At 38.6% G+C, this 26,914-nt stretch overlaps 2 protein-coding genes and 1 pseudogene across 3 annotated transcripts; 1 reads left to right on the top strand and 2 right to left on the bottom strand.

The window, feature by feature from the left end:
- Positions 1-1,968: 1,968 nt before the first annotated feature.
- On the bottom strand, positions 1,969-3,996 carry LOC120297463 (annotated as a pseudogene).
- A 1,399-nt stretch (positions 3,997-5,395) lies between these two features.
- LOC120297479 (olfactory receptor 2D3-like) lies at positions 5,396-8,755 on the bottom strand. 2 transcript variants are annotated; one of them, XM_039320140.1, is made up of 3 exons: positions 8,660-8,755; positions 8,292-8,454; positions 5,396-7,356 (listed from the first exon to the last, which is right to left on the bottom strand). In XM_039320140.1, the coding sequence occupies exon 3, from the start codon at positions 7,344-7,346 to the stop codon at positions 6,414-6,416; it is 933 nt and encodes a 310-aa protein (XP_039176074.1). In that variant the 5' UTR covers positions 7,347-7,356; positions 8,292-8,454; positions 8,660-8,755; the 3' UTR covers positions 5,396-6,413. The 2 variants fall into 2 exon arrangements, with proteins under 2 accessions (XP_039176074.1, XP_039176073.1); XM_039320139.1 differs by lacking the exon at positions 8,292-8,454 and having other exon boundaries at positions 8,480-8,707.
- A 5,805-nt stretch (positions 8,756-14,560) lies between these two features.
- Positions 14,561-17,067, top strand: LOC120297471 (olfactory receptor 2D2-like). The gene is made up of 2 exons (XM_039320116.1): positions 14,561-14,713; positions 16,057-17,067. The coding sequence occupies exons 1-2, from the start codon at positions 14,568-14,570 to the stop codon at positions 16,991-16,993; spliced, it is 1,083 nt and encodes a 360-aa protein (XP_039176050.1). The 5' UTR covers positions 14,561-14,567; the 3' UTR covers positions 16,994-17,067.
- The last annotated feature ends 9,847 nt before the right edge of the window (positions 17,068-26,914 follow it).

Here is a 26,914-nt window from a genome sequence, read left to right as displayed (position 1 = left end):
CTTTTGCTGAATCAGGAGTCCCTGTGCTCAGTTACTCAAGCTCTAGTCATCTCATACTTGGGCTAATGAACGGGTAGACAACCTTGGCTCTTTTATGACTCGTGGACTTCAACTCCTAGAATTCCTGAGCCAGCTGGCTCAGGAATTCTGGGAGTTGAAGTCCACGAGTCATAAAAGAGCCAGGGTTGCCTACCCCTGGGCTAGTGCAATGCGGTCTACATGGGGCTACTCTTGAAGAGCATTTGAAAGCTATAGCTGGTGCTGAGTGTGGCAGTGTGGGAAGTGGTTAGAGCCTGCAAAGTGGCCCATTTTACACCACTGCTCAGTGAGCTGCACTGGTTGCTGGCTTTTAGCAATTCAATTTTTTTGGTTATCACCTCTAAAACCCTACATGGTGTGTGTTCTGTTCTGTGCATTGGTAAGGCATTGAGACGAGGCAGAGGAATAACAGACGCTTCTTTATTGACTCTCCAACAGAACCAAAACAAAATGGCGTGGATTCCTTTATATATCCCTTTGCAGGGACAGTGTCAGCCAATCAATGCCACGGATTCTCCTGCCTTGCACGTGCGCAATAGGCTGGAGACAGCCTGTCTGGTCCTGGGCAACCATGTAGTCTGCCCGGGTCTCTTTTAACTTCCTGCACCTGCTAAGTCACTCAGCAGGCCCAGGACATAACAATGAGTGTCCTGGATAATTGAGGAACCATCTCACTCCAATGGAACTGGCCTGCTCCACCCATGCCAGTAAAGGGAGCATACTGCGGATCCTTAAAGAATTACAGCTGGCCAGGTCCAGGAAAAGAGCCTTCTCTGTTGTGTGTCCTGCCCTTTGGAATATCTTATCATCTGCTCTTCTGCCCTTCTGCAAGCGCCTTAAGACCTGGTTCTGCAAGATGACTGGGGCCCCAACAGGGGAACATCACACTGGAAATGGTTGATTAATTAAGAGCTAATCCCACTTCCCCCCATACATCCATCTCCCTCCTTCTCCAGCTTGTGACAATGATTTTGTTTTGATGGTATTTTGATTTTGATATGGATTGAATGGATTATCTTTGTTGCTAAAATTGATGCAATTCTTCTATTTCTGTAGCTCTGTCATTTTATCCTAGACTTTGATCAACTAGAATAGAATAGAACTGTAAGGGACCTTAGAAGTCTTCTGGTCCAGCCCCCTGCTCAAGCAGGAGAACCTATACCATTTCAGATAAGTGATTGTCTAGCTCAGGGTAGGCAACCTTGGCTCTTTTATGACTCCTAGACTTCAACTCCCATAATTCCTAAGCCAGCATAGCTCAGGAATTATGGGAGTTGAGTCATAAAAGAGCCAAGGTTGCCTACCCCTGGTCTAGCTTCTTCTTAAAAACCTCCAGTGATGGCGCACCCATGATTTCTGAAGGGAAACTGTTCCACTGGTTAATTGTCCTCACTGTTAGGAAGTTTCTCTTAATTCCAGGTTGCTTCTCTCTTTGATTAGTTTCCAACCATTGTTTCTTGTCTTGCTCTCTGGTGCTTGACCCCCCCCTTTCTTTGTGGCAGCCCCTCAAATACTGGAATGCAATACTGCTATCATGTCACCCCTATTTCTTTTTTTCTTTAGACTACTCATACTCAAGTCCTGCAGCCATTCTTCATATGTTTTAGTCTCCAGGCCTTTGATCATCTTAGTTGCTCTTCTAAGAATTTATTTGCTTTAAAATCTTTCTTAATATTGCCCCACTATTCCTACCTCTTCAGAAATCCATCACCACAACTATGCAGTAAAAACAACAGAACACCAGCACTTTTCCCAATAATGAAGACTAATTCAATACATTTAGATTTTTCTGATTTTTTGTTTCAAGCAGTTCTTGTCATTTGAAGATCCAGATTTAAACATCATTCCAGACAATTAAGAACCTCCCCACAAGTTATCATCTGGAGAATATTAAGAGTGTATAGCAGACTTTAGTTAAAATAGACAAATTCAGCAAAAGAGGGATATTCCTGGCTTTTTCTCAAAACTGCCTCTTTTCAACATCTTACTCATAGCCTTGTGGACATCCTTGTTCCGCAGGGTATAGATGATAGGGTTAAGGAGAGGAGTCACCACAATGTACAAGACTGCAATTTTTTTTCTCCCGGTCAGGATATGAACTTGATTGGGGGATTATATATATTGAGATGATGGTACCATAGAACAAGGTGACCACAACAAGGTGGGAGCCACAGGTGGAGATAGCTTTCTGCCAACCCGCAGCTGACTGCATTTGACAAATGGAATACAGGATGCAACTATAGGAACATAAAATAATAGAAAAAGGAACTAGAACAATAAATGCTGACATACCACTGAGAATGGCTTTGGTGTGTTTTATATCACCACATGCCAGCTTCAAGACAAATTGCAATTCACATGTGAAATGATTAATGGAATTACGACCACAGAAAGAATGATGAAAGATGCAAACAGCACTGACCATTGAGAAGATGCAACCTAGGATCCAGCAGGAGCTGGCAAGCAGGTGTTGGTGTTTCTTGTTCATGGCAGAAGCATATTTCAAGGGGTTGCAGATGGCCAAGTAGCGATCATAAGCCATGACTCCCAAGAGCAGGCATTCTGTACTGCCCATGCTCAAAGCACTGCCTCCCTGTAACATGCAACGTATTGAGGAAAGCATTCCATTTCCGGCCAAGAGATGGGCTAAAGTCTGAGGCAAAGTGGTAGTGACATACACAATCTCTGTGCCTGCAAGATGGCTGAGGAAGAAGTACATAGGTGTGTGCAGTTGAGCATCAAAGCATACCAATATGATGATCAAGAGGTTACCCAATACTGTAAGCAAGTAGATTATGAGGAAGACCACAAAGAGCAAAATCTGTTCATTTCTCTGATGGGTAAGTCCCAAGAGGATAAACTCTCTTCCAAAGGTGAAGTTCTCAGATCTCATTTTGGCCACCTCAGGAGAGTGGAAATGTTGATGGGTACTGAGATAAAAGACAAAAATCAGAAACAGAAGAGGAAGAGAGAATTCTGTTTTCAGAGCATTATGTTGTTGTTGTTAATTGCGAAGTCGTGTCCGACCCATGGACAACATTCCTCCAGGTCTTCCTGTCCTCTACCATCTTCTGGAGTCCATTTAAATTCACACCTACTGCTTCATCAGAGCATTATAGTATAGTATAATCTCAGCTCTGACTTCCTTAATGGCATATCAGTAGCCATTACTGATCATACGTTTCTGGAGTCCTTAGTGCTCTCTGAGCTTGGTAGTTTCATTACCAAACATCATGATGTTACCTAGTTTGGTAATGAAACATCTGCAAGAAAACCACCAAGCTTACAGAGCACCAAGTACTCCACAATTCAACTCTGAGGTGCAAATATTCTCTTCTATCAGGATCATAGTTTGTTACCAGGAGGGCCATATGTTTTCAGTAATACCAAATTATAGTAGCAATCTTTCTACCCATTAGACTAGTGCATTGCTTTTGGCAAATAATGCATTAACTATCTTGGGAGAACAACAGTAACAGTAACGCAACAGTCTTACCTATGATTTATCCCAAAGACAAAACATTTTACAAGCTAGAATTTCTACCTAATAGTTGTAGGATATGTATGTAGATACGTTTCATCAAGAAAGAAAAATATAGAATTTGTAAGGAGGAAAGTAAGGAGTGATATGACTGACTAGTGTCTGCCATCTTGAATAATTTTCCATTTTCTTCTTCTGAGATGTTTCATCAACTTCCCAATCCAGTCTATAACTATAGGATCTCTTACTGATTTCCTGTTTGAGTTCTATCTGATCTTTTTTCACTTTTTTCACTTTTGGAGACCAATTACAGTTATATGCCACTTACTCAGTCCTTCATCCATAAACTGATAAAAATAAAGTCCTCAGGAGCCAAATTCAAATTGAAAGACTCTTTACCTTGATTCAAATGCCTAAAGGGAAAGGAGCAGCACACTGGCTTCCGTCTTTGTTATAAGAAGATTTGTAAATTTTTTTGCAGGTGGATTTGATGATGTAGAATTGCTTGACACCCTTGATTCATCTTCTGTAGATCATTATAAGTGTTTGCTCCTTCTTTAAAACTCATGGGAACCTGGGAGACTAATTTAAAATAAATGATGTAAACTTAATTAGTCTGCTTCCCTTAGCAGCTCCAGATTTAGGCCTAAATCTGGAGTTGCTAAAGGAACTTCAGTTTTGCTCATTTCCTTGCAGTTACATAAATCTCCAATGATGGAGCTCCAAGATAAATTCTTGGGGATAGTAGCCATCTTCTTCTTCAATGTTGATGGTGCTAGTGGGGAAATTGTACCTTCATCAGCTTGCCATATGGATTTGGGGTCTTCAAAATCAGTTGTCCAATATTCTAAGATGAAGGTACCCAGAAAGCTGCAAGGACAGTTTGGGTCAAGAGGCTAAATTAATCTGCCCTCAATACCCTTATGTAGCCCTGTAATAGTATTATGGAACTGGATGGGTGATTGTTATGGGAACATATACAATAATTGAAGAGAAGTGAACTAGATAAGATGACCATAATAACTTGATTTATGATTAGATAGAGCCTGAATGGGTTAGGGAAGCTAAGACCAAAGAAATAAAGATTAATCTAATTAACCAGAAGTAAAACCTTCATTTGCTTCCTTCTTTGTTTCCCATTCATATGTAACAAAACTGAGGAAGTGAGGGTAAGACTAAGGGGAAAAAAACCCAAATGTATGAGCTGTCTATAGGTAAAGAGTAAGTGTCATATTTTAAGAAAGAACATGAGACATCTAAATAGGTTGGAGAGATATTTATTTGGAAACCAAGTAATCTGAAGAACAATTATAAACATTGATTCAGTGGATTTGTTAAATGGTGCTTCTGACATGAATGGGTTGGGGAGTGGGTTTCTATTTCTATAGGTTGGTTATTTTGATTTAAATAACAATTCCCTACATTACTGAATGGTATATTCCGAAGGGAGAATTACAATTAGTTTCAACTGAAGGTGAAGAAAGGACCTCATTCAAATGCTGATTGAACTGTTGAAAGAAAAATCTTTATCAGGGTCCAGTCCAAGCTGGGAATAAAAAAAATGGAGACTGCTTTAGAAAGAAGGTTGTAGTTTATTGAAGAGGAGAGCCAGACAGAAAGATGGCTCTGGGAAAGCTGACCACATGTAGCTAGGAGTGGTGGATTTTTATACCTTCTGGGGCTTTTGAGGTTGTTTCCTGTTCCTGTTTGAGGCTTTGTATTTCCTGTGTCATGAACTTTGACCTGAGTCTGAGTGTGCCCTTTTGGTACTGGTGGATTAATCCTATTATGTTTCCTGTCCTTAGAATTTGAGTGGGGGTATGTAGATTTTAGGGGTCTTTGTCTTCCCAATTTCTTCAATTTCTAGCTGGAAGGCTCAAATCTTTCTGAAAAGATTATTGAATTTGCATTTCTAAAAGCTTGCCTCTGCTGAGTTTTTTGCTTGGGGGAGAGGGGCTGGGGCTCAGTTTCTGTCTTTTTTAAAGGTCTTTTCCATTATTCCTTTGGGGAAATATATTCTGCTTTTTAAATATTCCCCAAAATAGGAACTGAGAAATAATAAGACATAAGTCAAAATTAAGAAAAACAGTGATCAAGCCATCATTTTCTCAAGAACAGCACTTCCCCTTATAAATAACTTACATAAATCTTGAGTAATTCCCTCATGATGTTTATTTCAGATTTTAATTTGGAGGACATTCGTATACACTTCTTAGCCACCTTAAAAGTAAATAAATGCCAGGGCATCATACTCTACTGACAAGACTATTCTATAACATTTGACTAATTTAAAACAATTTTTAAAACAAATATTCTCTCATAAAAGTGAATAAGAACGGGGTGGTGGTGGTGGAGGAGGAGGAAATGGAACAATATCACTTTACCAACCTTAATACATAACATTGTCAGCCTCTTTGTTCATTTTCCCAAAAATGCTGAAGGTGGACCTTTCAGATAGTTTCTCCATAATGAATATAAAGCTAAAAAATGGTTGCATTACCTCCGAATTTGCTGAGGGGATATCAGAATTGTGCAAACCTTTGTCCTCTCTTGTCTTCCCAAAACACAATGATCTATGAGCTGTGGTGGCGCAGTGGTTAGAATGCAGTACTGCAGGCTAATTTTTGCTGACTGCCAACTGCCAGCAGTTCAACTGGTCAATTCTCACTAGCTCAAGGTTGATTCAGCCTTTCATCCTTCCGAGGTCGGTAAAATGAGGACTCAGATTGTTGGGGGGCAATATGCTGATTCTGTAAATTGCTTAGAGAGGGCTGTAAAACACTGTGAAGTGGTATATAAATCTAAGTACTAATACTATTGCTATCAATTCAGTATGCAACAAGGTAACCTCTAAACCAAGGATATACTATGAAGATCCCAGTGCTTGCCTTTTCTAGTGTTTTGTATTTAGCATCTTAGCCAATGCCCCATGAACATCCTTGTTTCTCAGAGTATAGATAACAGGATTGAGCAGAGGTGTGACTACAATATAAAAGACAGCAATTTTCTTGTCACTGTCTGGAGTTGTGCTTGAACGAGGTCTCATATACATAGATATGACGGTGCCATAGAACAGGGTGACCACCGCCAAATGGGAAGCACAGGTGGAAAAGGCTTTGCTTCGGCCAGCAGCTGATTGCATATGTAATACAGTTGATAGAATGAGCCCATAGGAAGTCAGGATAACTGAAAGAGGAATCAACAGGATTAGAACTGCTGCTCCAAAAATTATGTTCTCAGTAGCATAGGTATCAGCACATGTAAGTTTCAACACTACTGGCAGCTCACAGAAGAAATGGTTGATGTGGTTGGGGCCACAGAATGGGAGGCGTAGGGTACATCCTACATTCATCATAGAGAGCAGAAAGCCACCAGCCCATGAAGCTGTGGTGAGCTGCAATTGGCGCCACTTGTCCATGGCAACAGCATAAATGAAAGGATGACAGATGGCCAAGTAGCGATCGTAGGCCATGACCCCCAAGAGAAGTCCTTCAGTGCTACCTAAAGACAATGCAATGTACATCTGAGTTGCACAACGTATGAAGGAAATGGTTCCATTTCCAGAGAAGAGGTGGGCCAACATCTGGGGCACAGTGCTGGAGACATAACAGATCTCCAGACTTGAGAGGTGAGTCAAGAAGAAGTACATAGGAGTGTGAAGCCTGGAGTCAGCCTGCACCAGTATGATGATCACAAAGTTTCCCACAAGAGTAAATAGATAAAAAATGAGAATGACAACAAAAAGCAAAATCTGGGTCTTACGGTCATTAGTGAGTCCTACTAAGACAAATTTTGAGACCATGGTGAAGTTTTCAGCCTCCATCATCAGCTTCTGCCTGGACAAAAAAATCTATTAGTTAGTGAGATTTTCTCATATTATATCACTTTAATCTTCCTTTCTCAGTACTCTTAACATTTCTTGGATGATAGCTCTCACATCCCACAAGACTGTTTGGAGGAATCAAAGCCTATCAAAAATGAACCTCCATTAAAATTAATTAATAATGGGCTAGGAACACTTTATAGTCAGAAATACAGTAAGGTATAAGAATTCCTGGCTTTGCCAGAGAATTAGATTGAATGGAAGAAAATAGTTATGAGCAAAGGATTAGACAGATAGAATGGAATCACTTTTTTAGATGACTGATTTGTGTGCTCCTTTTCTTTCTTTCTTTCTTTCTTTCTTTCTTTCTTTCTTTCTTTCTTTCTTTCTTTCTTTCTTTCTTTCTTTCTTTCTTTCTTTCTTTCCTGCATGAAAATATCCTGAAACCTCTGAACAAAATATATGCCTGTTGATCAATATCTTAGAGCAAACTAAGCATTATCTGGACAAGTGGCACTCTTTTTAAAAAATTAGAAAGAAATTGGTTAGATTAAGTACAATGTGATGCTTTCCAGATGCATTCTATTATAACTTTTATAATCTCCAGTCAAAAGGAACAATATAGAAGTAGAACTCCAATACATCTAATTGATGCTACTTACAGAAAACTGGTCTTTCACTTGCAATTGAGAACAGAGAAATTCAAAAGTTATTTAAATGTAGGTTTATTTCAAGGTAGACTGTAAATTAAAACAGTTTTGAAAGAGGGAAGAAGGAGAAGGAGAAGGAGAAAGAGGAGGAGGAGGAGGAGGAGAAGAAGAAGAAGAAGAAGGAGAAGGAGAAGGAGAAGGAGAAGGAGGAGAAGAAGAAGGAGAAGGAGAAGGAGGAGAAGGAGAAGTTAAAAGGGAATCTCTTTCCAAAGGAGACCCTTAATTGAAATCTGAATACCTTTGATATAGTAACAATTTTGATCTCAGTGAGAACCGAGGCAGATCTTCTATAATATTGCCAGCCAAAATATATCTGCAAATAAGTGGTGAGCCTTCCTTCTGCTGTAAGTTTGGCAGTTAGAAGGATAAAGCAATCTCTCATTTAGTTCTGTTTTTACAGCCTAGGGAAAGCAAATATTTCCTTACATCAATAATAGCTCTCCAGAAAATCTTCCACTATATCCCATTCCTGAACTGGAGACTCTATCAATCTTAACCATGCAAAAGATGTCCAGTGTCAATACATTTAGTTTGCAAAATTACTTGGATATAATTTCTACCAGAGTGTTCAAACACTACATTATCTGGAAGATAGCCCAATCAAACCTGCATCATTAAACTGCTTGTTCATTCTCAGTCAATACTTGAAGGTGAAAAATGTGCTATCTTTCTTTCTTTAAGTTATTATCTGGCTGAAGCTTCAAATATAATAAAGACTCTGAATCTATTCTACAGGGACTTTTTTAATTCTTTTTTCAATTATTCAGAATATTAACTCACTCTATGGGGATTTTCTTTAGCTAAGAACACAAAAGAAGATGCTAGAAAGCCAATTAGCTTTATTTTTGTTGCATGACAATTGTGTTAACTTTAAAGCAAAGATGAGGATGACAATGATAAAACATAAAAATAGTTGCATTAAAATTGATAGCAATACTGAAAGAATTTCCATCCTTTTGTTTTAGTATAGATGGAAGAAGACCAGTTGTCACTTCTTATCTAGGGAGATTAATGGACAGAGTTGAGTAGAACAGGGAGATTAATGGATAAAATTGAGTAAAACTTTATTCCATTTGTATGACCACACAGAAGCATTTTCTCCATGATGATCTGTTCCTGACCTGGTCCTATCTCTTTTAATGACAATTCCACTGCCACTTTGTTCTTGTATAAATCTACTGATTAAATAACTATGTCCTTGACCCACTTCCTTTTAATTTTCTTATAGACCAAGAGAAGTCTCACAGTGTTCATATGGGTAGACTTATATTCAAATAGGACAGAGACTGATGATAATAACAAGATATTGGGGAGGGTCATATTGACCTATACAAATGTATATACTAAAATAGTATTTACCTCAGAATTCTACATAGGGATAAATTCTGCACAAAGAAATTAAGGGATATAAGTTGACTTCAGGACTCCAAACAAGACAAAGCAAGGTCAGGGCATTTTAGAGCATCCCAGGAAATTCTGTTGTGGGTCTCAAAGTCTCTCATTTAGAAAAAACAACAACTTTAACAGAACAACAAAGTAAAATTTGCATCTGTATAACCAGTTTGTTTTCCCCTTTCCTCCACATCATCCTATCTGATCTAAAAATCAGATGATGACTCTGACTGTAGAGAACAGATGTGCCAAACTGGTGGCCCTCAGGCTGGATGCATCATGTGCAGGCCACACACACCCCAGCTCCGCAAAGGCAAAAAATGTTATGATAGGTCACATGATGTGATCAAATTTGACACCCATGGTATAGAAGCCGCTTCAACAGGACTTGTGGAATGTCGGCCTCAGGAAACACAAAACCAAGAATCACAGTTACAGCTGGCTGCAGTTTGATTTAAAAGGAAGCCTGAATCATGATCCCTTGTTGAAAGCAGCTGTCTGGTTTCTGGATCTTGTGTCATGTTTGGACTCTTCTTGTGGTATTCTGCTCTCTAGCCTGGATGATAATCCTGACTTGACTCTCAGAACCTTGGACTGGATTTTGGACTATTATTCGGTGTATTCTTATTAAAACCAAACATTTAGCTAAGCTCTTTTCAGAGGCTCTGGTTTGCTTTGTGTTCCTTGTCTGCTGTTATCATCATATCCTTGAGGAAATCACTAATTACCATAGCAACTATGTGTGTACATGTGGGCATTTGAAACTAGAAGCAGAACAATCCTTATTTAAATCCCACCCCAAGTTTAAACACTCCATTCCTCTGATGAGGTTTCTGCAGTTCACAGATACTGTTTGTTTATTTGTTTAGGATATTGGTAGTCCATTCAGCACACAGAAGATCTTGATATTTGTTTGCTTGTTTGTTTAAGATATTTACAGTCCACTCTCCACACAGAAGATACTAATGCATAAATTCATGAAAAAGCAAAATGAAACATGAACATCAGATAAAATAAGTAATGCATTAAAACACAACATAATCCATGTAATAACTTTGACAGAAAATACATCTGCAGAACATCCAGTTAGAGAAGTTTGCACTAGAAAATTTTTCTGGATTTTTTTTTGAGTCTTAGCCTTTGCCAAAGTCTTTGTTGAATAACTGGAAGGTTCTGGCATCTGATTGCTTTAGTTTCATTGTAGCTTTCTAGGATACTTTAATTTTAGAATGGAGTTGGAAAGCCACCATTTCTCATGAAAAGGGAACTACCATATTTTCCGGCGTATAAGACGACTTTCTAGGTCACAAAAACCTTCTTAAAAGTTGGGGGTCATCTTATATGCCGAGTCGTCTTATACGCCGGAAAATACGGGTATTCTATTTTATTCCTTTACATATGTGGTTTGGTATAGTACTCATCAAGTTTTCTCTCCCCCCCTCACTCAAAAAGAGTCCTTGATTGGTAGAGTGGCAGTGGGGAGAGCAATTAAACTCTAAGCTGTTTGTTTCAGCTATCCGTCCCCGCGGCTCACCTCTAGCAGGCTTGTGGTTTGCAGCTGCTTTTTGCTAACTTGAAGTCACAGGCTGGTAAATGCCTGTGGGTCTCAATCTGTCTCCTCGCTGCTTCGCACTTTCCAAGCTGGAGATCAGGGTGGGAGGGAAGGATTGGAGGGAGAGGGAGGAGGGAAAGGAGGCGTGTGTGTGTTGTGTGTGTGTGCGCACGCTTCTCCTCGCTGCTTTCTGAGCTGGGAAGGATTGGAGGGAGAGGGAAGAGGGAAAGGAGGCCACGCGCATGCACACACACGCTTTGCATTTTCCGAGCTGGAAATCGGGGTGGGAAGGAAGGATTGGAGGGAGAAAGGAGGCGTGTGTGCATGCGTGTGTGTGTGTGTGTGTGTGCGCGCACACTTCTCCTCGCTGCTTTCTGAGCTGGGAAGGATTGGAGGGAGAGGGAAGAGGGAAAGGAGGCCACGCGCATGCACACACACGCTTTGCATTTTCTGAGCTGGAAATCAGGGTGGGAGGGAAGGATTGGAGGGAGAGGGAGGAGGGAAAGGAGGCATGTGTGTGTGTGCGCACGTGTATATGTCAGAAAGACGGGCGGGGCCCGAGAGAGTTGCAGTAAATACTAGCCTGAAACTGGCTAGAATTCATGGGATGGAAGACCAAGCGGAGGAGATCCAGTCTCCGGAGATCCCGGTGCGCAGCCCGGGGGAGTCGCATGCATGCCACGCGCACGCACACACACGCTCAGCACTGGCATAAAAGGGCGCCTGCAGAGGAGAGAATACTGTACTCATTTGGGCTTACAGGTGGCCAATGAGAACTCAGAAAACTTCACTCCCTTTCCTCCCTCCCTCTCCCCTTCTTCAGCGAAAGGGTGTATTAGCTTGTCCATTTTTTCCCTAGGGCATATAAGACGACAGGGAGGGCTGGGCAGGCAGGGAGAGCTGACCCACCCAATCCAACCAGGCTTTGTATACAACAACAAGCCAATCACCGGTAAGGTACATCGCTTGCCAGTGATAAGGTATATCGCTTGCCATGATTGGCTGGTTGTTGTATACTGGGTACGTACCGGTACAATACAGCACCAGTATCTGTACCAGTTCATACAGTAGAGCATCAGTACATACAGTACTGTATACAAATGTCCAACAGTCAAGATGCCATCATGGCTCCACCAGCAAGAAGAAGGAAATATGAAGCCAGTTTCAAACTTAAAGTTGTAAACTTTGCCATGGAACATAATAACTGCGCTGCTGCAAGACAATATGGAGTAACAGAAAAGATGGTTCGGGACTGGAAAGCAAATGAAAAAGCGTTAGAGAGTATGGCACCCTTGCCAATGTGGGTGCCTCTTCTTAATGCACACTTACCCCTGTAAGTGTGCATTAAGAAGAGGCACCCACATTGGCCAGAACTTGAAAAACATGTAGCAGACATGGTGAATGACCATCGCCAAAATGGTTATGTAGTGACACAAAATAAAATATGTTTGTCTGCACTTCAGTGGGCCAAATCTAACCCAGATCACAGCAACAGATTTAAGGCCACAGTATCTTGGTGTACTAGATTCTTGAAAAGGCATAATATGGTACTGAGGCAAAAGACAAAAATGGCACACAAATTACCTGCAGATCTTGATAGCAAAGTAATTAGTTTCCATCGATACGTAATACAACAGCGCATTAAACATGGCTATGCGTTAAGTAGTATTGGAAATATGGATGAAACTCCAATGAATTTTGATATGGTTGGAAATAAAACTGTCCATCAAAAAGGTGAAAAAACAATTTTAATTAAAACAACAGGACATGAGAAGTCCAGTTTTACAGTGGTACTAGGATGCACAGCTGATGGTGCCAAACTGAGACCAATGATTATTTTTAAAAGAAAAACAATGCCGAAACTCAAGTTCCCTGTTGGTTGTTTTGTACATGTGAATGAAAAAGGCTGGATGGATGAAGAAGGGGTAAAGCTATGGCTTGATAATGTATGGAGCAGGCGACCAGGTGGACTTCTTCAAAAACGTAGTCTACTGGTGTGGGATATGTTCAGGGCTCATTTAACTCCCAGCACCAAGCAAAGGCTTGCAAGAATAAACACAGATGCGGCAGTTATTCCTGCAGGATTGACATCGTTGGTACAGCCACTGGATGTGTGCCTAAACAAGCCATTTAAAGATCGCATTCGAGAACAGTGGAATGAATGGATGGTTAGCGGCGAAAAGTCATTCACAAAAGGAGGAAACATGCGTGCTCCACAGTTGGATGTTTTGTGCAAGTTTGTCATAAAAGCCTGGAATGATATTGATGCAGAAACAGTAATCAAGTCTTTCAAGAAGTGTGGCATATCAAATTCATTAGATGGTATGGAGGATGACTACTTGTGGCAAGATGAAGAGGAAGCTGAAGCTGAGACCACACCATCTGATACGGAATTCGATCCATATGATGACTGCCTTACAAATGTACCACAAGATGTCATTGATATTTTTATGATATCAGATGATGAACAGGATGATTTTGAAGGCTTTTAAAGGGAAACTGTCACGCAAGCAAAACCTGTAAAAATAGCTTGCAGTTATGATGGGCGTTGCTGACTCGCCAGGGACTTGCCCGGCACTTGCTCTTTCTATTGTTTTTTATCTTCCTCCTATCATCATCAGTTCAGTTTGGTTAGAAAACAAACAGCATGGCAGCTCCCATGGTTTTATTGTCTTATCCTTCCTTTCAGCTTTAGAGTGAATTAGGAAAAGTTTAATCCACTTGCACTGTTTTATGTTTATATGTTTGATGACAGCCTTATGTTTATAAATGACAGTTTTTCTGCTAAGTACTTGCATGTCATAAGCATTTGAATTAAAATTACCATATTGAAATCAAATCTGATGTTTTTAAATTTTTATTTGGTGTGCGTTGGAAGAGGGGTAGTTTTATACAGTGAGTATAGCCCAAACTATATTTTAACTGGAAAAGTTGGGGGTCGTCTTATACGCCCAGTCATCTTATACGCCGGAAAATACGGTATTTCCCATGAAGAGAAATAGGATTGAAGTAGATGATGACCAGTGTTCTGCATGAAGCCATCTTGGAGTGATATTTTTTGGAGACAATTTAAGCTAAAAGGGTAAGGCAAATGAAACAGGTCCAAATCTGGAGTCATCATCTTTTGAGATTAGTCTCTCAGATGCCCCCAAGGTTTAAGGAAGGAGAAAAACATTGATAATGATGTACAGAAGAATTCCAAAGGGAGTGGAATTCTCATGGGGCTATCTCCATCTACTTATGATCTTGCAAAATTTTCTGCACATGTAAAAGAAGAGGCCAGTCTGTTGTTCACTTCCTCTCAGACACTAAATAGGTGAATTCATGTAGTGCTTTCCTCATCACCACAGAAAGATTTAAAATTTCATTTATCAACAGATGGCAAGGTAATTCTGGAATAACAGCTTCATAAAAGTAGAGTCATCTTCAAGTTATGCTCAGTGCCTACTGATTTAATGCAATTTCCATGGCAACACTTTGGGTGTGTTTTCCCACTGCCTTTTTCTAGGTTGTTTATTTGATTTCTCAGTCAAGCTCATTGCGTTAGCTCAGATAGCATTTTTAGGGTATATGGATGACAGTGTAAATCACTATATTTCAGCATCATTCCCTGGAAATCGAATTAACATCTACTTAGACTTTAGCACCTTATCTGAAACTAGTAGAAAGAGGCGGATTTTGCTGAGTGATGATGAATGCCTGGAGAAAGGAAAGAGGTAATTTTTTTATTTTATTACTTGTAAATGTTTATGGATGAAGGATCAGCTAAATGGCTGATTGCCTTCCAAGATCTCAAAAAGCTAAAAAGGATAAGGCCTGGCTAATACTTAGTTGGGAGATTTATATGAAACTCCAAGACCCAGATGTAATGGCTATGTGTCGCTGCCTTGAGTTATTTGTAAAAATAATAAAGGTGGGAAATAAATATATGTTACTGTTTTAACCATTAAGTCATGTCCAACTCTTGGTGCTCTCTATGCTACCCTGTCAAGCACAACTTATTTCAGTTGTTGGATGTTCATCTTTGCTATAAGTTTTGAGGTTATGCAAGCCAGCATGTTCTTTGCTTGTCCTTTCTTCTTGTTCCAATAACCATTCCTAGCATCACTGACTTATCCAATGAATTTGCACGCATGACGTGGCCAAAATAAATCAGATGCAGCCTTCTGAGTTTGGCTTCTAGTAAAGTGGCTGCTTTTATATGATTCAACATGTCTGTTGGTAGCTCTGACTATCCATGGTATATGCAATAATTTATACCAGTACCGTATTTATAAGGCATTAAATCTTCTTCAATCAGCTGTTCTTAGTGTCCAGCTCTCACACCCATACATCATTATACGGAAGACTATTGCTCTAACTAGTCTGCTTTTTGTATTTATATCAATATATCTGCTTTTCAAGATCATATGCATGTTGTTGTTGTTGTTGTTAATTGTGAAGTCGTGTCCGACCCATCGCGACCCCATGGACAACGTTCCTCCAGGTCTTCCTGTCCTCTACCATCTTCTGGAGTCCATTTAAGTTCTCACCTACTGCTTCGGTGACTCCATCCAGCCATCTCATTCTCTGTCGTCCCCTTCTTCTATTGCCCTCAATCTTTCCCAGCATTAGGCCCTTTTCCAGTGAGTCCTTCCTTCTCATTAGGTGGCCAAAGTATTTGCATGTTAAAATGTACCAAAAATTAAAATTCAATTTAATTTAATAAGGTGAGTCAATTCTGAAAAGTTTCTGAGAGTTGTAAACTGATTGGTAAGGGTGTGGAGGGACACATGTTTCTGTTCTCAGGAAAATTTGAATGAAGATAATGTTGATGACATACTGGTAGTTTCTCTAAGGAAAAAAGAACTTTTCATGTAACAGTTAGGCATATACATTCTGCTGACAAATATATGACCATTTTTTCCCCACAATGATATATTAGAGATTAACAATGAATGAACTGAGATTTTATTGCATTGGAGTAGATATATTGTAGTTGTCTCCTTTTCTCCCTCTCTCCCTCCTTCCCTCCCTCCCTCCCTTTATCTCAGTGTGTTTCTGTGTCTCGATTTTGTAGGCAAGATGCCAAGATGGAATCTGACAATGTCATCACTGAAACAAGGTTCATCCTCTCAGGACTCACCCATCACCGAAAGGAACAGATCCTGCTCTTTGTGGTCTTCTTCATCATTTACTTGCTGACAGTTTTGGGTAACCTTCTGATCATTGTATTGGTATGGATTGACACCCAACTGCACACTCCTATGTACTTCTTTCTCACCCATCTTGCAGGCATGGAGATTTTGTATGTCACGAGCAGTTCACCTCAGTTATTATCTCATCTGATGGCAGGAAACGGAATAATATCTGTAACACGTTGCATGTTGCAAGGAGACAGTGCTTTGTGTATGGGTAGTACTGAATGTTTGCTATTAGGTGTCATGGCTTATGATCGCTACTTGGCCATCTGCAATCCATTGAGATATGCCTCTGCCATGGACAGCAAGCAGCAATATCTACTTGCCAGCTCCTGCTGGGTCATAGGTTGTCTCTTCTCAATGGTCAATGTTGTTTGTATCTCCCGTCACCCATTCTGTGGTCCCAATCGCATTAACCACTTTGTCTGTGAGCTGCAATTTCTGCTAGATCTTGCATGTGGTGATATAAAACACACCAAAATCATACTAAATAGTCTAGCAACATTTATTGTTCTGATCCCTTTTACGATTATCTTATGTTCCTATACTTGCATCCTGTATTCAGTTTTTCAAATGCACTCAGCTGCAAGTTGGCGTAAGGCTTTCTCCACTTGTGGCTCCCACCTTATTGTAGTCACATTGTTCTATGGTACCATCATTTCCATATACATTCTCCCCCAGTCAAACACAATTTCTGATCGGGACAAACAAATTGCAGTCTTATATGTTGTGATCACTCCCCTACTGAACCCTATCATTTATACCTTGCGGAACAAGGATGTCCATAGGGCTGTGGTCAAGGTGTTGAAAAGATGAAGTTTCAAAGAAAAACATGAACTTTTTTTTTAGTTCGGGTCTACTGGTTATCAATAAAAATACCTTCAGATGGTGATTTTGAGGACAAGTTTATTTATTTATCAAGGGACTTCCGGTTTTGCGCGCTAACGACAGTCACGGGCTTGTGGATTCTCCACACCCCCATGGCTAATTTCACCCTGCCAGGGGACCCTAAATGGGTCTAAGTCACCCTGGAGAGGTAGTGAAGAAATAATGGAGCTCCAGAGATTCTGGAATAGCAGCGGCCATTCCGTTCGACTTGGGGAAAGCCTTCTAACCTGACAGGAGAAAGGCTGGCCATTTTGCATCGACCAGCCCAAGCTACTAGCAACCAAAGTCCAAAAGCATTAACCAGCACAACTGTGAACAGCGTGCTTGAAACTGGGTGAGGAATCCGATCTTCTCTTTTCTATTTTATACGTAATTTCCTGGAAAAGATCCCCAAGAAGCAAAATACCTCCGAAAGGGAAGGAGGGGGATTTCCACCCCACCCTTATACTATCAGAAGCGGCGAATTAATTTTTTTATGGAGGATCAAAATACATGGAAGTGAAATGTTGCTGACACCTAGTGGTGGATGAAGACTATGATGGCTATGACTTTAATATAAGACTTGGCAAAACCTGGGAAAAGCTAATCTGTGTCTGTGACCTTCAAAGCTTTTTTTTTTTTGTAAAAATTTTTATTTCAATTTTCAATACAATTAATACTTTCAATACATTATATATATATAAAAAATAAAAAATAAAAATATCTTTAGAATAAGACCTTAGGTGTCGCTCGTCTATCTCCCCCCGACTGCATCCACCCTCTCAACCTTCCTTCCTACTTCCCTACTCCCTCTCTCCTCTCATCTCCTCTCTCTCTCCCCTCATCCCTTCCTCCCATCCAACTTCCTTCCATCCCTTCCTCCTCCCCTCTCATCCCTCTTCGGATACAGTTCAGGGGAAATACCCGAGTGGCACCTCCCTCTGAATTACTCTATTTTATACATTAATATTTCTATATATCTGATCTACTTAATCCCACCCATCCACTCCCGCCCTACCCCTGCTTCCCGGAGCAAAATACAGGGTTATTGTAAACAAAACAAACACAAGCTATAGCTTTAAAAAAAATATACAATAAACAAATTCATACTTAACCCTTAACTCCCTCTAAACTTTAAAAATAATAATATAAACAAATCTACTATAAATGGAATATTACAAAATTCTATAAATAATAATTATTACATCAAGAAAAAGTTAATCATAAAATAAATGGAACTTTAAAGTTCCTTATTTATTCTGAATATAATCTATCCACCTTCTCCACACTATAATAATTTTTTCTTGTGTATGGTCCTTTAAATAAGCAGAAATCTTTGCCATTTCCGCTAAAGTAGAAACCTTAAGTATCCATTCTTCTAAAGTAGGCAGAAAATCCTTCTTCCAATATAAACCTACAAGTAACTTTGCTGCAGTTATTAGATTCCACATTAAAATAGTTTCATTAACATCTAAATCCATAAAAATACCCAATAAAAATAATTGAGGAGTAAACTTTATCTTCTTTTTAAAAATCTTTTGAATGTTCCACCAAATCATTATCCAAAAAGCTTTAACCTTCTTACAGGTCCACCAAAATGAAAGTAAGTTGCATCAGTACTACCACACTTCCAACATTTGGGCTGTAAGTTAGGATACATACAAGACAATTTTTTGGGATCCAAATGCCACCTATAAAACATTTTGTAAAAATTTTCTCTCAAATTTTGGGCCTGTGTAAATTTAACATTTCTAATCCAAATATTCTCCCATTGATCCAATAAAATCGGTTCCTGGATACTCTGAGCCCATTTAATCATACAATCTTCAAAGCTTTAACAACAAAGAATAGCTGTGATAAAAAAAGACAATATTCTGGGCTGTAGACAAAGAGAGGATTATAAATTTCAGAAAAAATTTTGAACTATTTGGATTACAAATATTTATTGGGACTCTAAAGCTATTTACAGAAAAAAGAAAGGAAGAGAAAAACTTAAATTCTTGGTCATCACGAATCAGAGACATGTAGAAAGATCATATCAAGAAAACATAAATACTTCACAGGAGGAGGTATAAAATATACTGCAACTAATTCAAACAATGACTTTAAACCACAAAAAATTCAAAATAACTTTGAAAATATAAATCAATCTATTTCCAAATTAATTCTACAACAAAAAAATTCCCAGAAAACAAAAACAGAGAAGGAGCATATAAAACAGATAAGAAATGGAAAAAAATAACTTATCCCATAAGACTACAAAATAAATCTGAGGACAAGAAAACAGATTGAATTAAATGGACTGTAGCGATGTCAGGAACATGAGAGAGAAAGGAAATGACATTAGAAGTGGAGAGAAAGAAAAAGAAAAAGATCTTCAACAAACATGGAAAGGCAGAAGCCCTATACAAAGACACTTCACTTGATTTACTTTTTATAACTACAATAAAATTTACAAACATATGGAAAAATCTTTTGCTTCAGCAAAATACATTGATTATGAAAGATATTGGGCAAAGGAAAAAGATTAAAGTGGAAACCAAGAAAATAGATGATGGGACTTACCAGAGAGAATACTTAAAAAAGATACATTTGTTTGAATATGGTTAAAGAAATAGAAAAGATTTGGAATATATATGTTATTCTAAGAGGGATGAATTCCCTAAATAATATAATATATTCCCCCCCTTTTTTATTCTCTTTCTTGATATGAGTAATTTAAAAAAGCTGAAATGACTTAGATAAAGGAAATTTTTTAGATATTTAAATGTGATTGAATTTAAGAAAATTATAATGGATTAAAAATGTTTTGAATAGAGTTAAAGGATTAGATTATTAGATGCATTAACTGGAATATTTAAAGATTAAACATATTTTTAATTATAATTAATAAAGAATAAGAAATCTTGGAAACAAATATATATTAGCTTAGGAGGGATACATATTTTAAGTAGTATATTATTTTTTATTTTTCTTTACTCTTGCTCTCTTTTCTTTTCTTTCTTACTGTTTTATCTATCCCTTAGAAAATGTAAAAGTGTGAGATGGTTCATAAGGAAAAAATAGAGTCAAATTTTTAAATGTAATTAATTTTTTTTAAAAAATTAACCAGTAAGAATACTAAGAATTACCTTTTCATTTTGACTTTAGAAGTGCTATTAACCCAAATTAGAATTAATAAAGAGATAAAAGGATTACAAAACAGAAGAATATAAGACGCAGGCATTTGCAGACGATATGGTTTTTTTTTTATAGAGGAACCACTAGAGACAGGAAATATCCTAATGAACGAAATAGAAAAATATGGAACAGTGGCAGGACTAAAAATTAATAGAGAAAAGACTAAAATGTTAGTTAAAAATCTAACTGAAAAACAGAAAAGGAAACTAGAAGAAGATTTGGGACTGCAAATTGTAAAAAAGATTAAATACTTAAGAATTTGACTTACTATAAGATGTTCTTCAATAAAAGAGGACAACTACAAAAAATTGATATTACAAATGAAAAAAGACTTAGAGGTTTGGGGATAATTACAATTATCATTATTAGGAAGGATCTCTGTGATTAAAATGAATGTATTGCCAAAATTATTATATTTATTTCAGACAGTCCCAATAAAATTAGAGATTTTTTTTTTTTTGAAGAATTAGACAAAATAATTAACAAATTTATTTGGTTGGGTAAAAAAGCACGAATAAAGATCAAAATGTTACAAGATAGTAGAAGTAGAGGCGGCCTTGGGCTCCCAAAATGGGAAACTTATTACCAAGCAGCTGGGTTACTTTGGATTAGGGATTGGATAAATTTAGATAATAAAAGGGTTCTAATGATTGAAGGACATGATTTGCAGGCTGGTTGGCATGCCTTCTTATTGGGAAAATACAAGAAGACACATACATATTTCTACCAGCACCAGATAAGAGATGCGCTGATTTGGACGTGGGAAAAGGTTAAAAAGAGACACTATATGAAAATCCCAAATTGGGTCTCACCGATGGAGGCAACGATTCACCCAAATACATTGGATAAAAAAAGGATGATAAGGTACAAAAAATTATTAGATAACCAAGGAAATCTTAAATCAAAGGAAGAATTAAAAGAACAGGGAATAAGTATAGATTGGTGGCCATACCTACAGATACAATCAAAATATAGTAAAGACATGGAAGAATATGGAATAAATTGGGTACCACAGCAATTGGATAAAATATTAACAGGTAAGGAAGGAAATTTTTTAACAAAAACCTATAAACATTTACTGGAGGTAGAATTGGAAGAAGAAATAGTAAAAGGTCCAATGATAGCATGGGCACGAAATGTGGGCCGAAATATAGAATTGGAAGAATGGGAAAGAGTATGGAATAAAAATTGTAAATTAACATTGTCAACCACATATAAGGAAAATCAATATAAAATGTTTTATAGATGGCATTTAACACCGGCAAGACTGGCTAAGATGTATAAAAATATGAATCCGGATTGTTGGAAGTGCAAAAACAAGGAGGGAACATTCTACCATATGTGGTGGCAATGGTCCAAAGCAAGGATTTATTGGGAACAGATAAGGAGATGGACACAGGAGATAACAAATGAACAAATTGAACTTAAACCTGAATTATTTTTATTAGGTATAATTAATTCAAAGATTAAAAAAAACAACTCCAATACATCATTGTACACATAATAACAGTGGCACACATCGTATATGCGCAGTGTTGGAAAAGTGAAAATATACCAACAAATGAGATGATTATTCACAAGATACTAGAATGCATGGAGATATACATGCTTACTCTAGAAATAAAAGACAAGGAAGCAACAGAATTTTGCGAGATATGGAATAAATGCTATGTTTGGTTAGAACAGAGAAATAAAATGTATGAAAATTAATGTAAATAATTGTAAATAATATGTAAGAGATATATAACACAGTACTGTTAAGAAAAAAAAAGTATTTTATTTTGTTTGTTGTAAAGTGAAAAAGGAAAAAAAAAGAATACCTAGAATTTGGTGGGAGAAATAAATTAAAATAAGGACTATAACAGGATCTATGATAAGGCAACCAGAATGATTGGATAGAAAAGAAATATTATATTGATGAGATTATTATTTTTAGGAATATTGGGAAAAATATATATTTAGTTGTTATCTATTGAAACAATAAGAATTGTATTAACTCAGTGTTTGCAAAAGATGATATTGTAGGAAAAGAGGAAATGAACTAAAACTATTATGTGGATTATGGATTATGGAAATCAATTGTTAGTGATTGTTTTATAAATGTAAACCCAGACAACACACTGTTCACCAATTATTAAGTGATTTATGTTTTTAAAAAACCAATAAAATATATTACAAAAAAAGTTTATTTATTTATCAAATTTATTTGCCACCTATCATGTGATTCAAGCTAGGACATATTAGGAGCACTTATTAGTGAACAGGAATCAATTTTAATTCTGGGTCTACAAATTTTGCTGAAAAGAAAAGCTGACAATAAAACAAACATGTTTCAATTTCTCTCTTGATTATTTAAGAATCAGCTTCCTTGAGTTCTTTCTAATTTTAGCAGAAAAATGCACCACCTTGCATTAGTTTCCTGAAGAAATTAGAAACTGAAACAACATTGAGAGGGATTGTGAATATCCTGGAAGGAAACAAAGGGAAAGAATCAAGATCATATGAAGGATTACTACCGCTTTATAATGCCTTGGTAAGACCACACTTGGAATACTGAAACCAGTTTTGGTCACCACAATATAAAAAAGATGTTGAGACTCTGGAAAGAGTGCAGAGAAGAGCAACAAAGATGATTAGGAGGCTGGAGGCTAAAACATATGAAGAACAGTTACAAGACTTGGGTATATAGTCTAGTTAACAACAGAAATTTTGGGCTCAATTGTGGTCATAAGTCAAGGACTACCTGTACTGTAAAACAAGAGTCCTAAACTCCTGGCATGCCAGCAACCACGCAAACAAGCTAAACTCCATCCATAGGATGCAGGCAGCACACAAAACTACACCCCCTATAATCTGCGGAAAAAACCCTCTTTCCATGGAACCAGTCCCTGATGCCCAAAAGGTTAGGGGCCATTGCTGTTGAACCTCACATTCAACAGAATGTTTTACTTCGACTCCTCTTACAGGGAATGATAATACTGTTAAATGGAGGTTTCCTCAGATTTCAGAAGAGTTTTTGCTAGACATGACTATGGCAAAATATTGAAGAGCAATATGGTTGAAGCAGGTTCATGTTAAGGCAATGGGATATAGCACAGGAGCATTGAATTCTCCTGCTAGCATTTATATATTTCATTGGGTCTGTTGTAATGGAAATGGGGACATGTAAGGTTGCTTGGATGGGCCCAGTTTATTTCACTGTTAATTTAGTGATTCCAATCCTTAATATATTAACCCTAAGACCATAGCAATGCCTATTCAGTTTGTGTTTCACTACATACCCCGAAGATGTGCCCAGCATCTTCAGGGCTAATGTGCTCAATGTGCTTTACATTTTGCCCAACTCCAATTCCCTACCTTTTTCATCCTCTGACTCTGCTCTTTGCTGTCTGGCCTATTTTCTTTCAATTTTTATCACAATAATCCTTCGGAGATTGGAAAGCTGATATTTGTGGGTGGAGATTCATTCTCCAAGCCTGTAGATTGGTTTCTGAACATTTTGTTACCAGGCTAGGTAACATCTTCAGCGGAGTTTAGGGAATGTCAGTGTTGGTGGTGTTTTGTTTATAAGGGCTTTGTGGGGTCAGTAGATTTTGTGATGGGAGGGTTATGTCAGGTGAAGGTTTTGTGATGGATCTAGTGATAGGTCTTGTGATGGGTATGATAACTTTCCCAGATAATTCCCCAGATACCTCTCTAGATGTCAGCTCGGGAGAGGATGAACCAGTTCCTATCAGAAACTAAGTTGACTGATGGCTCTGAACAGCTGTCTGGAAGGAATTTTGCAGACAGTCAGTGAAGAGGAGGAGGAACTGCCTTCTGCACCAGATCCGAGAACACGTAGAGCAGAAAAAAGGCAGGAACAGAGAAGATTAGCTAGACTATTCAAGAGGAGAAAGCCTCACCCTTCTTGATGGGCTGCGTTGGAATCTGACTATTTAGCATAGCAGACAGAGTGAGGCATTTCTGGAAACGTGTTTGTTTTCTAGCTATGTATTTTCTGGTCATCGTGATTCCTGCCTCACTTTGGATTGACACCGTAATTGAATCGTGCCTTGGAAACTCTGGACTTTTCTTGCCTCATGAGCTCTCTTGTGTGTAGATTTACAGTAAGTTTGCCTGATGGATTTAAGTTTGTCTGGTGGATTTATTTTGTTTGAGAAACTTTCAGGTGCTTTGTGGACTCCGGCCATTGCTCTGTGGACTAACCTTGGTCTGCTCATGGCTGGACTTAACTGAGACAGTTCTGGGTTTTGGTGAAGGGAATTGCTGAGGAATATTAATAAATTCACTAAACCACAGTTACATCTGTGCGTGAGTGAGCAGACAGCACAATAGGTCAGGTGTAGGTCATGTCAAGCAAGGTTCTTGTGGTGGGTCTTGTGATTGGGGGTTCACATCAGGTGAGGGTCATTGGAAGGTGTAGTGCTGATTAGGGAGGTTGCATGTGTTGATTGAGGGTCAGTGCTGTCACTGTTTGGCTGTGTGGTTGATTTGATTTCGTAGGCTTGCTGTAGGTCAATGTGTCTGTTGACGGAATTGCTTGTGGAGTGCCAGGCTTTGATAAACTTGTGAGTGTGGTGGGTGGTAGCATGGCTGATGATTCTTGTATTGCTCCAATTGAATAGTGCTGTTCGGTGGGTAGAAATTAAGGATTTGGGATCATGACATTTGACTGCCAACTGGTGTTCATGGATTCTGGTTTTCAATTGACATGATGTTTGTCCCATGTAGAATTGGTTGCAGCTGTTACAATTGATTTGGTAAATTACATTGTTACTTTCATCTTTCTATATCTTATCTTTGGTTCTGGATAATTCCTCATGGAGTGTGGCTCTGGATTTGTGATCTATTACTATTCCTAGAGGTTTAAGAATTCTGGCTGTCATTTTCGACACTCTTTTTGTGCATGGTAAGGTTAGTTTTTGCATGTTGTATAAACAGAATAGTTTTCCCTGGTGTACTTTTCATTTTTCTAATAGCCAACTTCCCCATTTAACAGTTTGTGTGTACAAAACTCCTTCATTTTCTTTATTTATAATCATTGATTGTTGAGCCCCATCAGTTAGGCACGATATCAGGGAAAACTTCAAAGTGTCTTTAACTCTAGCCTGGGTAAATATAGAATACTGGAAACAAATTTCCCAGCCATATTTATACAAAATCAATTAAGACAGAGTCTCTGAATGATGTAAAACACTCTTGAAAGGTTTTTTTTTTCTACCTAAGGATGTTGTCATTTATGAAACTGTTTGGATTACTATCTCTTGATGGTTTATGCCTTGTGGTTTATGGAGGAGTTCCCTCATGAACTCTTTGTCAAGAGCACACATGTCAAACACAAGACCCGGGGGCCGGATGTGGCCTGCTAAGTGGTTTCATGTGGCCCGCGAAGCCACATGAAACCACTTAGTGAGGGAACGGCCCCCACTGCTTTGGCCCTGGCCCAGGCTGGCCAGCTGGGAGCCAATGTACAATTTTGTGGTGGCCATCTATGCTGAAACGCATTCAGTCTCCCTCTGACTTTGCCCTGTTACCCATCATGAACAACCTGGCTAAGGAGAGCAAACACAGCAGCAGCAGCCTTGAGGAGGAGGTAAGTGCAGCTGGGTGCCCTCCTGGGGAAGTGGGGCTGGGCTTGGTGCCACGGGTGCTCGAGGGCATTTGACTTCTGCTGCCCAGGGCTCCGGGCAGCCTGCAGCACCATCTAGCCCTCCCTCACATGGCCTGAGAGGAACAGTGAGGCTCCTCCAGTGGACCATGCCTTGACACTTGCCCTGGTCCCACCCCCTTCTGCCAGAGACCCTCAGATCTGTCCCACTCCTGTCCAGGCCCCCACAGGCACCATTAACGTGAACAATGTAGAGCTGGCCATACCCACCCAGTAGGCCACACCCACTCCCTCCACGCCCACCCAGTAGGCCGCACCCACCCTGGTCACACACCCCCAGCCCCCCAACTGCAATGCTGATGCAGTCCTCAATGAAATTGAGTTTGACACCCCTGGTCAAGAGTATAAATGATTTTTGGGAAATCAGGCAGGCCAATTGTACAATGAAACTTGGAAATTCATATGTATGCCACCTTTGCCTTTTTGCAATTACATAAATGGAAGACTCTCTATTCAGTTTCCTTCCCAGCCTCTGTAAAGTATCACAGTGCTAGCAATTTGGTTCAAACATATCTCCTTTAATGATCATTCCATAGGAAATCAATTTCATATTTTTATCCACATTTTTATTCCAAATATTCTCATGTTATTCTATCCACATTGATTTCTAATCTAGAGATTACTTTGCATACCCATATGTATCCATATTCCACTATTAAGAAATTATTTGTAATGTAATGTGTCATTAAATAAAAAAAAGCCACTATGCCTAAATATATTGAGCTTTCCCCTGTGGGGGATATTGGTAGTTTCTAAACATGATAAATAAGTAAGCTACCTAGATGTTGTGATTAGGACAGCAAAATCATGTAAAATAAATGTGAATAAATAAATAAGGAAGGAAGGGAGGAAGGAAGGTTTTAACTGGTTTGTTTTATTCATTAATGAACTGTATTTATTTGAGCTGTCAAAGTTTTTCATTAAAGTAATATCATGTTGTTTATAAATATAATGCTTGCACCTGCTTTTGCAAGTTTGTGTCATATACCCACAATTATTACAAATTTGAATTTGGATCC

Source organism: Crotalus tigris, unplaced genomic scaffold (genome assembly GCF_016545835.1).
Source record: "Crotalus tigris isolate CLP2741 ecotype Arizona unplaced genomic scaffold, ASM1654583v1 scf7180000023622.256236, whole genome shotgun sequence".
Taxonomy (NCBI): Eukaryota; Metazoa; Chordata; class Lepidosauria; order Squamata; family Viperidae; genus Crotalus; species Crotalus tigris.
The sequence above is the reverse complement of the archived record's forward strand: the minus strand, read 5'-3'. Positions and strand labels throughout refer to the sequence as shown.